A 13632-nucleotide genomic window follows, 5' to 3' on the forward strand; every position below is an offset into this window, starting at 1 on the left:
TTGTAACCAGGAAGTCTCTGGACCAATGAATTAGTGATTCATGAAGGAACATGTTTGTGTACTGTTGCCTGTAACCTCAATTTTGAGCTCCATGATCCATTCATCATCCATCATAGTTCATTTCTACCTCAGGGATCTCATATGTATTCATTTTCTGTTTTTTCTTGCTCGACTTTCTTCCATTTATTCTTTATCCTCGATGTGACCTGACACTTTTTTTTGCACTCGCTCACTCCCCAGCCTTGGAATATATGATCATCCTGAAACCATTTCTCTCCTTGTCTTTCTAAGAATTTATTACCATCTATTCTTGACTGCTTTGCTTTCCAGCTCTCTTTATTTGTCATTGTCTCATTCATCTTCTACTCTTCCCATCTTTATCTCTTCTTCCTTGTCCATGTTCCTTTATATCTAGGTTTCACTGTGTTCCTCTCACTGCATTGCTTCCTTGCCCTCGTCACGTCTTCTCGGTGGTAGCAGGGATAAAGGTGCTAAATGTACTGGTCTCAATGTCCCTCTCACTCATACACATACACACCCGCGCACACCCGGAGCCACTTTACCCTTGAGCTATCACCGACCCAAGAAACCAATTTTCAATTTACAGTGTAGTGGGAAAAAGTCTCTGCCCCCACCAAGCACCATCTCCCTCTGCAATCTTGAGGGACAAGATGGGTTGTTTGTGGTTTTGTGCCCATCTTGGTGTACGTGCTTATGCATTTTGAGGGAAATATGACAGAGACGTGCAATCTTAGAAGAAAGGCCAAAGGTAACAGGTTAGCAGGGTCAAGTGGGTATCTAAAGGTTAATGGGATCATCTCTGTGATTGCCAACAGTTTCCAATATGAGCAAAACCTCTTACTTTCAAGGTTGGAGTGGTGCCAATTGGAACCCTTGGCAGTGCCCACCAGTGTCCACGCTCTCACCAGGCTCTTGTTTCAGGGCCGGTAAAGAATGCCAGTGGTTTAGTTGGGTAATGGATCTAAGGGGGTTTCTTGGCAAAAAGCCCAATCCAGTAAGATAATCCAACAATTGGCCTGCACCGGCATAAGGTGCTCCTGAATCCTCTACGATTGGGAAGAATGGAGTGCTGGGCATGTGCTCAAACATCCCACAGGTAGAGGAGGATATAACCCAAGTACAAAATCCTTCAACATGTCATATTACAGGACCGATAAAAAAAAGGGAAAAACACAGATAATGATCCAGCAGGAGTGAAGACATGCTGAGAGGTACTTACATGTTGTGCAAAACACACCAGCCACAGTGAGGATCACCTGATCCAAGACATTCACTGCAGGTGGAGTACTGACCACAAGCTTCCACCGGCACTCTCGACAGCTGAGAAAAAAAGAAGAAAAATAATTAAAATCAGTGAACACACTCAATGTAGCTCTAAGGAATTTCTTTGTTAGGACTGGACAATATTAAAGAACATATTTAATACTGAAAAAACTTTGTGTTGCTCTGAAAATAAAGCTCTTACTTATTCTAAATGCAGCCACATAACCACAAGACTGGATCTCAGAGAACAAAATGCCTTTAAAGGCCATGTCTCCTCTCAAACCACAAACTTGCCTGTTTAAACTTTGCAAGCCAACCTCAAACATGGAATATTAAAAAGATGAACACTTTAACCCCTAGGGAGACAAAGAATTGTGACAGCAGATGTCCCTCCTTACTGAGGATCCTCTTCTGCACAATGATGATTGTTTTTTTTAAAGGGAAACACTGCATTTCCAAACATGTATGGCAAAACACTTCTTTCAGGATAATGATGCCCCTGTTTTGTACCATTCTGCATGGATATCAGAAAACTTCTGGGGATGGTTCTCAAATGACGTTTACAAAAAAAGAAGTCAGTTCTTGACCATTGGGATCATTTGTAAAGACATGTTCAGCTTCCCTTTAAGCTATAATCTAAAATATTTGATAATATGATGTATAATTGGTTTCTTCTGGTATCTTCAAATTACTTTTTCAGTCATTTGTAATTTTTTTTTCTAGTTTTTTGCTCCTGTTTATTTTTGCATTTGCAGCTAAACTTTCAACTTCATTAAGATCCAAAGGAGCATAATGTAAGTACTTTTAGCTTCTGTCCGCAGTCTTAATATATGTACAAGTCTAAAACAGTGTAAACTTTACTATCCAAAAATATCATGCAAATTATTTTGCAAGACATTTTTAACTAAAAATATTAGTGCATGACAGTTTTCATCTTTCTCCAATCCAGCGACTCCATATGGTAGAACTGGGTCACTAGGGATTAGCACTCCATCTATGATGATATATGGGCCTGCCAATTCAAACTGGCATTGACTGGCACTGATTGGCATGGACCTTAAGTGGTTCAGCACAAGGGGCAAAAGTGAGGTGGATCTCAGCTGTCCCCTCCTCTCATCACCATGACAACAACAGGCTACTGGCACTTTTGATTAAAGAGCCATCATTGGTGGATGACCGCTGTCACTCATGCTGCTCCCTGACAGCCAGAAGAGAGATGAGATCACCATTGCTGGACTGATAAGATCAGGGTAAGGGGTTGATAAAGTGTCTCCTCTTACTAAGGTAGGTATGACGTCAGCCTGAATAACGGGGGGTAAGGTTGACCCCCTAAGGACCTAAATTAACAGTTTTGGGGGAAAAGGAGGCTAAAAGATTTGCCGGGTTACCTGTATTCACGAAATACAGTTTATAATATAATCTTGTTTTAGGATTTTCAAACTGACTTTAGAACATACTTTATATCTTAATATTTTTTAGAAAACTCACTAAAATATTGCAAAATAAATAAAGAACCTTGTGGCCTCCCTCTTTAGAGTGTACATAAAAATACTAGGTATTCTTGGATTTGTTTTTAAAGGCAAATATGACACTCAAATTCACACAGTTGTAACTGTGAATTAAACTTTGTTCTGCTCATCGACAGTCATCTTTCTTGTGACTGTTTTCTGTGGTGGGGTCGTATTTAACAAAACAAGCTGCCTTTCTACTAATTTATGTAAAGATTAATGCCTAAAACTAGAATGCAGCCACCAGATTAAGTGCAACTAGTAAATAGCTTCTGCTTTGAAAGATAATGTTGAACTGCCAACACATCTACCATACTTTCAAAAGTGGGGGGAAGTGCATTGAGTCTCACTCCCAGATAGATATGTCCTTGTGTGAGCACACTTTTAATAAACTGTAGGGAGGCTCATTAGTGATTCAGTCATTTTCCAGTTTCTTGCTAACCAATATTACTAACTCTGCAACTATCTTGAAGGGAAGGGAAATTTAATGTATACATGTATATGAAAAATATCACTACACTACACCGCACTACATTGCTCCTTCTCTTGACTCAATACGTTTGTGTGTTTACCATGTCTCAGCAGGGTGCTATAAATAGCATATAAACATGTATACACACACACACACACACACACACACACCACACGCACAATGGATTCACACATAGCTGAATGAGTTTAAAAGGATGTGTATCTCCTTGTCAAAGTCAAGAGGAATTGTACAAGTTATAACAGATTAGAGACAACAGAGGTGCATCTGTGTGTAAAGCTTGCGTGTGCGCTTTGGGGGGAAAAATAGCAAACATGTTGTGCCCTTCCTGCTGTGTTGAGGCATATTTGCATTAGGTAGATAAAGGGAATGAGTTTGAGATGGAATCAGGGAGATAGAGGAGCAATGTTGTGTGCACATGATCAAACTCAACACTGATCCACACTGCACAATGCGTCTCACAAGATAGATTTCCTCTCTTCCCGTCACCCTTCCTCAGCTCTGCTCTTCCTCCTAACATTTAGAACTGCTTCAGTACACTGCCAGTGAAATAACCTCTTAGTTGTTGAAGAGAAAGGCCACTGTGATAGCCTGTGGATGGTGCAAAATTCTTTTTTTGACACTGGTTGAAAATACCATTTCCTCACGTATGTGCATGTGTGTATGGTTTGTAACCATGTAATAAAAATTGTGATAAAATTGTAAAAATTAATACTACTACCTCTGCACACTTTACAATGTATAATTTAGCATCAATTGTCTACCTCCTTACAGATTTAACATTTATGCATTTAGATCATACATAAATGTTTAATGTAGAATGTTTAAAGCAAATTTTCAAAACTAATTGGATGTACAGCTTTTAGATTATTTTCTAAGTTGTCTTAGCTATGATAAAGGTGTTTTTGGCATTAAAGATAGACTTTTACATTATTGGGGTTGGCCTCAAATACATGAATCAAACTTTTCCTCATCTCTTTCTTATAATGGAATCATGCACATTCTCCTTAACTGAGGCAAGCTGGTCTGTGGTGCTTAGAGTTTGTTCTGTGTCTCTTTATGAACTCCTGGTTGAAATGCCAATTTTCTCTAAGTAATTTTGGTAGGTCAGTTAATCCGAGGAAGTTTCACCACTGTTCCACGCTCTCTCAACTTCTGGACAATGCTGGAGTCTTATTGGCTTTTCAATCCTTTGCAGACTAAACAACGTCAATGACTTCGTTTCTAATTTATTTAGATTAGAGCATGAAGCATGATGCGTTTCTTTTTGCAATATTCCAGCCTACTTCATAATGTTAGACAATCTCATTTTAAATGGGACAGAGGTGTCTAACACATTATTCAAGCCTGCAACATGCAAGTGAAATTGAAACAATTTTAGTCACAGTGAATTCAGGATTTAACAAGTGGGGCAGTAATATTTTCATGAAAGACGACATTGTTTGGAAAGCTAATTTTTCCTAATAAATGAAATTGTTATTTTAAAACTACTTTTATTTTTCGTCTCGTTAACAATACTGTAAATGAAATATTTTGGATGATGATAATTTATTTCAGACAGACATGATCTGAAAGACTGAAGGGTGACAAAGAAAAGCAAAAAAGCAAAAGCAATATATTTAAGGGGACTAGTATAAAAATATAGAAATAATACCGACTGTAGAATGGAAAATATTTTCATGACTATTGAAGCAGTAGATGCCTGCATCAGGGGATATGGTTTTGTTCACAGAGAACACACTCAAGCAAACACACACCGTATTCAGAGTCTGGCAGAAGCGATGGCTGCCAATAGGAGCCCTCTGTTCCAGAGCATAGATCCTGATATCATTCATTCTCCCTCTGTTTCTGTCTGCCTGTCTCTGTCACTCAGATGCTCTGAGGTGTGTAACATCACACATTCATCATCTCTCCAGAGCTCTCCTTTGCCGTCTAATACACACACACTCACACTTTAGTGGGCAACACTTTTGTCTCCACTTTTATCACAAAATTGAGGGATTTGGTGGCTAAACGACCCAATGCACCCCTTGTCCCTCTCATCTCGATATCACATTCATTTTATGCTATCTTCTTCGTGTGCTTAACCAGTGAGTCGACCATTACAGCTCACCATCTCTTCACTGTGACTCTGCTATCATATCAGCAGGGATGAACACAAAGGATGGGGTGCACAGCATTTATAATTCCCTCCTGTTTCAGGTGAGTAAATGACAGCCATTACACTCAGCACTTTCCCACCTTTCACAATAGGTAGAGATGGATGCTGCTGAATACAATCACGCTTTTAAAAGGAGTAGAGATCACAGAGGTAGTTGATGCCTTAATGCGAGGGGAGAGAGATGGGAGACACTTTTGATCATTTGCTACAGCGGCACAATGGTGTCAAATTACATATACAATATGCATATATGTTTGTGCCTTGACACATGGCAGATGAAAATCAAAGAAAAAGGTGTGTTTGAGAAATATACCAAAAAATTTCTTCTTGAATGTGATTTACACTGCCTGTTTTTCTTTCTCTCCTTTTACCTACCATCTTCTCTTTACATAATGCCACGAGCATTCAACTCAGCCTAGACTGAGAACTGATGATTTATTAAATCTGCAGAGACTTTTTATTATCAACTAATTCCTCTGCCTCATCTCTATTCCTCTCTTTATCTGGCTATTTTCTTGCCTCCCTTGACTTGTAATTAAAGAGAGATTCCACCTGCAGCACCCTCCACATGCACAGAGAGGGGGAAATTACACTGATAGTCCAATCCTGATTTACAGCCTGTGGGGCCCACTGAACTCCTCTTATCTTTTCTCTTCCACCCTTAGGCTAAATTCATCTTTTTCTCCTTCCCCGTTGTGAGTTTGTTCATTATTTTAGCTCAGTGTCTGCAATGCAGCCACTCTGTTGGCTGGGAAGTAGAGATTTGTGAGACAAAAACTGGTTAACAGTAAATTGGTTTAGCAATCAGATAATTTTCAGTTTGGCCACAACATTCTTCAGTGTGGATGGTTTTACCAAGTGAAGTCACTTGGATTTAGTAATTCAGATCAGTTAGAACACTAAGCGTTTGAAATAAAGGCAAAAAAGCACAGAAGGTGTAAGATGCTGTTTCAAATTAAACTGAATTATCATTGGGAGAATGACTGACCATTCAGGCTTCAAGAAACTGTTGGTGGCCTGACAGTGATGTTTTGGCAAACTGATAAGAGGAAAGCTAAACTTATTATAGCAAAGTACCATCATTTAATTTTATTGTTTTGAGCTTTCCGTCATGCAAAATGTTGGATTTGGAAATGTTAGTAGACTTTTCAAAATGTCAAAGTAAAGGCAAGGGAGACTTATGTGTCTCCCTTGGCTAATTGCTAAACTAATATGCTAAAGACCAGTTAAAGGGTAAGTTATGTAATTAATAAAAGAAATAAAACTTATTTTAAAGAAACTGCTTCCTCGCACACAGGATGTGATCTGTTGCTTTTTGAACTATTTGTCACTAATGACAAAAGACTAGAGAGAAATATTCTAATCATGGCTAATCATAGATTTTTGTTGCAAACATTTCTATCGGGATGTGAGAGGTTTACACTGCTGGAGATCAGAAATTATCGACAAAACTATGACCAGGACATGTCTATCACACGCTAACATGTTGTCAGTTAGTAATGCTATTTTCACAGTTATGACAAAATCAACAACCTTAAGAGAACACATTATTTTCACACCTAGGACACCATTAATGAGAACCACATTTTACTGACCTGCCATTATGACAACGAAGATAGTAAGATTCTGATGTAACCTGTACAACCTGTAAACTTCTAGCTTTTTACTCTACATTTCACACATATTGTAGCAGATTTAATATTCTAAAAATCAAGTCGGATTATAAATGCTTCGCTAGAGTCATGTTAAAAAACAAAAATATCCCCATCTGCAGTCAGAATGTCAGCCTGGCTTATTTTATGGAAGTTAGTACTCCATGAAACATTAATGAAAAAAATGGTAAGGAATTGCAAGATTGTTGCTGGATATTGTGATGCCAAACAGACTGCAATTAAACCACATTTTCCCAATTTCTCTCTTCAATATATTCTAAAAGGTCTGTTTTGCAAGCTCTTTAAGTCATGTCCTGTACTAACATTAGTAATTTTGTGCTTTTTTAATTCATAGTAACTTACTGGATAGAAAACCAACTTCATCAGTTTTATCATCCCTTTCTTTTGGTGAATCTCTCTTCTTTTGTCTTGCTCTTTGTCTCACCTCCCTCCTCTCCACCTGGATAAAGGCTAAGATTGACGTAGGAACCAAATGAAGCAAGGGACACATCAACCACTCAATGCCTCATCACAGCTGAGGCACCGCTCAATCAGTTAACACCCAATTGACATTGTTACATCATAAATTCAACTAACAGTGCGGCCCAGTGGCTGCAAGTGTAATATTGTTTTCATTTGACGTTCCAGAGGTTAAATGACGGAGCCATCAATTGCACTGTCATCCTCGGCAGTGCAAGATAAATGACTTGGAAATAATCAATCATTTTCTCTCATCTTTTTCTTCCAGAGATTCTGAGCTTCTCTTACCCAAAGAGAAAATGCAGTTAAACAAGCAAGAGGCAGCTTACAAATGATAATTTCAAAGACATCCTGCTATTTTTTCCAACTGATTGATATTCCAATGCTTAGTAGTGTAACCTCAGCATGCATCATACATACAGTATATGCAATGTTGTTTGAATGTGTTTTTATTAAAATGTCAGTTACCAGTGCACGAGTCAGGGTGAGCAGATCACTGCAAAGATTTATATTTGGCACAAAAGTTTTTTGGGACGTACAGTGATTAATTTTGTACAGCCTGCAGAGATCCGACCTCACCAGACTAGCTGCTTGGACTGTAACTAGGAACTAAGATCCTGTCCAAAGGTGTTTAACATCGTCCTACATAAATGACAAATTGTCTAACATATCTATCTGTTACACTGAATAATGGGTTTGCAGAAAACAGATAACCGGTCAAGCTTCATAAGATCGCATCAAGATAATTTTCAACCACTTTGTTGACAATTTTTCAAATGAATGTCAGGCAAAAACAGCTGGAGCCTATCATCTCTGTGCAGCTGCTTTGTCAGATCACAAGTCTACAGCTAATCTCTGACACAACATAATATGCACATCTGAACACCTTTTTAATTCTCAGCCACACAGTCGAGGGTTGGGGAAGTCGGATACTGAAGGATGGGGCAAAAATTTTTGCTGATAGAAATTAAAGGATCTCGGTAGAAAACATTTTGCCTGAGATGTGAGGATGTGATATTTCCACAAATTGGCTTATCATATTTCCCTCGGGGATGGAAAAGAAGGATTTGACTTTGAACGATCTCACCCTGCTGTACACATTTTCAATAATTCACACTTACAGATCAGCATTTGCTACACTGAATATAAATATTTCATCACCCTGAATGTGACAGTGGCAACAAATTCTTTAGCTGAATGTAAAGTCGTACAAATGTCAAAAGAAATTACAGACAGACTGAGGCAACTTCGGGACAAGTCACATAAAATCTAAGCACTGACTCAGTTGATAGGAGTAGGAAGGATAAGTTTGAGGACTTGCTGGTTGCTGCAGGGCAACAGCATGACTTAGTGAACACTAAAGGATGGATTCAACGACTAAGACTCAACAAATGGCTTGCATAACTTCCAAATGCTCTCAAACTCATGTCTCAGCACAGCCAGCTGCCGAATAATGTGGTCAGCAGTCAAAATCATATTCATTTTAAGAAAATGCAGGATGTGAAATTTTATAAAATTTTCATAACCCTTTCCTACATTTTGTTATTTTTCATTCATAAAGTAGCGCAAACCTGAAGTGAAAATAAAATCACAGATGGCAACAGACCAAATCCTTCAGCAATTAAAAGTCAACACTTTGTAAAATCGTCTTTAGCTACACTTACTGATGCAAGCATTTTCAGAATGCGTCCAACAAGTGTAAACATGGAGAGTAGTTCTTCTAAAATTAGCTCATAAATAAATATTTCTTGACTTTGACTAAGCCATTCTAACAAATAAATATGATCTAAATCTTTCCACTTTACCAAACGTTTACCAGCAAATCCACAGCATGATGGCCACCCCCATGTGAGTGCTTAATATAAGTGCATGCCACTATTTTTTTATTTTTATTGGTGAAAATGTTGTAATTATCACATGTAATCTTTCCTCCATTTTGTGCTGGTATAACATGAGGTGAGCAACTCTAGTCCCTATAGTCCTGAATGTGTTGTTCCCCTGGGTTAACACACTTGAATCAATTAAACTGCTCATTAGCAGGACTTTGCAGAACTTGATAAAATCCCAAGCAGGACATCAGCTCTTCAGGATCTAGCCTGACCATCATCTGGTTGATTTCATTAGAATAAAAAAACAAAACAAAAACAACAAAAAAAAAAATCACGTTTGTAGTTAGAATGTGACCAAATGTTAAAAAGTTAAGAGATATAAATATTTATGCTGTGTTTAAAATCAATATTTTCCAAGAAAAATTAGATATTTTTTTTACATTTATTTATGCCTAAAATGATCTGTGGATTTTATAGTTGTTTATTTGCAACATTGATGGGGAAAAAAAGTATTTCATAATTATAAATTATACATCTCAGAGTCTGCTCCTATTTAAATCATTCGACTGTTGAAAAACAACAATAAAAAGTGCCAGAGGAATTAGTAAGTGATTTCTATGCATATTATGTTGTTTCTTTTGTTGTTTTTTTATGGATGTTGAGCTGATAATGTAATATCGTCTTCTACCAGGATGAGGTTGACACATGAAACAGTGCAAACATCATTTGAACACAGTAGGGAGGTTTGGTACCAGCACATATCAACAGTGGGACTGACCTGCCCTAATCACTCAAACAGCAACTTTAGCATCCAAAATCACAGGCTGCTCCATCATTTAAGTGTTTTATGCCTGAACATCTATTTAACCCACTAACACAAAAAATCAGACATGCCTGTATGTGTGTGAATCTTGAGGGGTGAGGCAGTGGGAAAAAAAATCTCATTAGAGGACCACCAATCACTGGATTAATAAGGAACCAGGAGTGACAGATCACTCCATTAAGGAGCATTGGGGGATGGCACATGATAAAAATGAAAATGGGTCGTCGGAAAGAGAGATAGATACAGAATAAGGATAAAGAAATGTAAGAAATACTAGGCAAGAAAACAAATTACAATGGCTCCTCATTATCTTGACAAAGTCTTCATGAAAATAGGTTGTAGTTGGAAAATTCAATAATCCTCGATGAAAAATAAGCCTAATAAAGACAATAGACATATAGAAAGTGGAAATAAAAAAAGAGGAACAAAACAGTGAATATGAAAGGGACATTTTTTTTTTTTTTTTACAATCAATACAGTGAATGAATATGCCTGGCTCTTAGAAGAGTTTATATTGTCTGACAGTCTATTGCAATGATGGCATGACTAAAACAGAATTTCTGAGACTGAAAAGATTGCATCCTTTTGGCATTACTAACCCTCAAGATAGGGTTAGTAATGGTTGTATTCATAGTAACTGCTTCGTAAGAGTTCTTCATTAAAGTCAAGAAAGCTATGCATTCCACGGATCTTCTTTCAGATGTTCACTTAATTAAACATTATTTAATTAAGTTAGTGGCAAAAAGTAGAAAAACATAAAAGCACATTCCACATTTTAGCAAATTTTTGAAATTTCCCAATATTTCACTCATTCTGAAAATAATTTAATTCCGTTTTAGGAGACACAGATTATCTCTGAGCCAAAATCCCAGTCTAAGTGACTAACTTTCTCTGTTCAGTGGAGGACAAACACCCGCTAGGATCCATCATCACCAAGCTGAAGGGAGCATTTCAGGGCTAAAACAGCATGTGAAGAGCTTTATTGATCAACTATGTTCTCAGCTGCCTGTTCGGGGCACCCTTGCCACTCTCCTTCTGACCTCTGTCTGTATTTCTCCCTCATTCTAAGAATCACACTCTCTCAGTGAGCGTCTCGGCTCCAGGCCCCAGAAACAGCAGGTGGCCTTTAGCCATCGACCAACTCAGCCTGCTTTAATAGCATCCATCACTGCTGGGAATAGGGAGTGTGCATGTGTGTTCTGGATGTTATTCTAAACCGGCGCAATCATCAAGCGAGTGGTTCCTCACTCGATACTGGAGCTTGCTAGGATGACCATCCACATGCCCTCTGAAATTGGCAGTCACTGTGAGGTTAGCAGAAAGCAAACAATGGCAATTCAAATTGACATTTATTGCTGAACAGATCAAACAGTAATTGAAGTCAATAAAGTAATAGAATCCCACCTTTTTTAAGAACAAAGGAAATTAATATGACACCGGACGTTCTGGGAACTATTTTTTTATGATTCAAAAGCATTAAATGTAGTTATTTCTGATAAGAAGATTGTTAGAAAACCAATTAAGTCATTTTGCAAGGTTTTGAACAATAACTGTGTGTTTATGGCTATAACAGCAGCTCTGTAAAACATGTTTATGCCATTTTATTTCAAGCTTGTCTTATTTTTCTAACCTATGCATCTAATAGTGTTGTACAAACACCACACCTGCCATACTATAAAATGCAACATCTGCTAGGAGTTCCACGAGTGTCCTCGTATGTTGCTGTGTGCAGCCTGTGAGCAAATACATTATACAGTTTAAAAAACCCTAACAAGTGAATATTACTGATTCTCTCTGAGTCAGAAAAACACTGTAATCTGTTTAGAAACTTGCCAAATGAGAGTGCATGTTTGAATTTTTTTCCATTTCAAGAACTATTTGGGATCTAACCTGAGGCATGAACTTGAAGATGAAACAATTTCATTTCAAAAAATCTGTGAAGGAAAATAGTAAGAATTTTCTAGCTGTGTGTCTATATCTCACAGAAAGTAATTTGCGCTTACTCCTGATAGTGATTAAAGACATGTCGGAACTAAACTGTTTTTGATAGAAGAATCACAGCAGGTGGAAAGAGATACTAACACATTATTCAAATTTTCTGAATCAAAAGGATAAATCCTTAATAATGACTAACCCTGGCAATTCTTGGACTAATTCACATATTGCTCTTCAAAGCACTAAATATCAAGTGATACTGAAATAATTTTTTGAAAACTTAATTCGGGTACCTACATTTATTAACCTTAAAAACATACAATTTATTAAATCACACAAGTACAATCAATCAGTCAAAGAATACAAACAAGTGGTACTCACTGAATCTTTTCACACTCTTCAAACTCCTCAGGCAATGATTAAGATTGTTTGTACACTGGATTTGGGTTTTGTATTTTTGTGTGTTTTTTGCCTTTATTTACTACTTTATTCTGTGTTTGGCAATTCTCAATTGTTTTGCCTAAACTGTTAGAGGAGCTCAGACTTACAACTGAGCAAATTGACTAATTACTAAAAAGCCTTCATATGTTGTAACCCACTTGGTTGTTTTTTTCCCAGTATGAGCTGTATAATTACAATATTGAATTTGTAAACTTGATTGGCTGTAACAATGACACATAAAATAATGTGAAATACGACAAAATTGAGAATAAGTTTTATTATGCACAATGTTGATCTCCATGATCTTTTATAAAGTTTATTAAGTGGGGAGAAGGCAGATTAGCACATTAATAGTTGAGAGAGACACACGGCAGACCGCGTATTTGAACTCTTGATAAACAACTTCTGAATATTTTTGTTTTTCCATCATCTCTCATTCAGCTGACAGACTGAGACCTCAAGGAAAAATGATGATAGCTCTGACTAAAAGGGCAGCTTTAACTCATTCTTTGTTTGTTTGATATTTAGAACATTATCTAATAATCTGGGCTCCTCAAATTTGTGCAGTTTTGCACACACAAACAAATACTATGCACTCTAACAGTAAAAACTGACAATTCCATGGTGTCAAAAATTCAATTTTTGACACCAAAAGGATTAAAGACCTTTCAGAGGTCTTTAAGCCTCTGAAAGCAGCAAACAATGTAGAGTTGAGGGAAGGCTAATGCTGACAACAAAACAACAATGATTCAGTGATATTGAATGGCAGGAAATAGGAGTATAAAAAAGGAAATAATGTGCAAATTATATGTACTTTGAAGATTCGGCAAGATTTTTAAATGGTCCCAAAAATAGTAAGTAGCAAACGAAGATCCACTGTTATCCTGATTATGTCTCTGTTTTGCATGTTATTTTAAATATAAAGTTAGTACCCAAACATGAGAAAAGTCATCACAGTACACAGAAAAAATATCAAAATATTTTCACATAAAATCTAATCGCACCCAATCCTGTCCAAACTAATCATTT

The 13632-nt window shown here is 37.3% G+C and overlaps 1 protein-coding gene across 1 annotated transcript in view; it reads right to left on the reverse strand.

The window, feature by feature from the left end:
• plxna4 (plexin A4) overlaps positions 1-13632 on the reverse strand; it is a 326516-nt gene that overhangs the window by 184738 nt on the left and 128146 nt on the right. Inside the window, exon 5 of the mRNA XM_028043958.1 lies at positions 1241-1341. Coding sequence (XP_027899759.1) covers positions 1241-1341 — 101 coding nt within the window. The remainder of the gene's footprint in view (positions 1-1240; positions 1342-13632) is intronic.

The sequence above is a fragment of the Xiphophorus couchianus genome, chromosome 17 (assembly GCF_001444195.1).
Source record: "Xiphophorus couchianus chromosome 17, X_couchianus-1.0, whole genome shotgun sequence".
NCBI classification, from domain to species: Eukaryota; Metazoa; Chordata; class Actinopteri; order Cyprinodontiformes; family Poeciliidae; genus Xiphophorus; species Xiphophorus couchianus.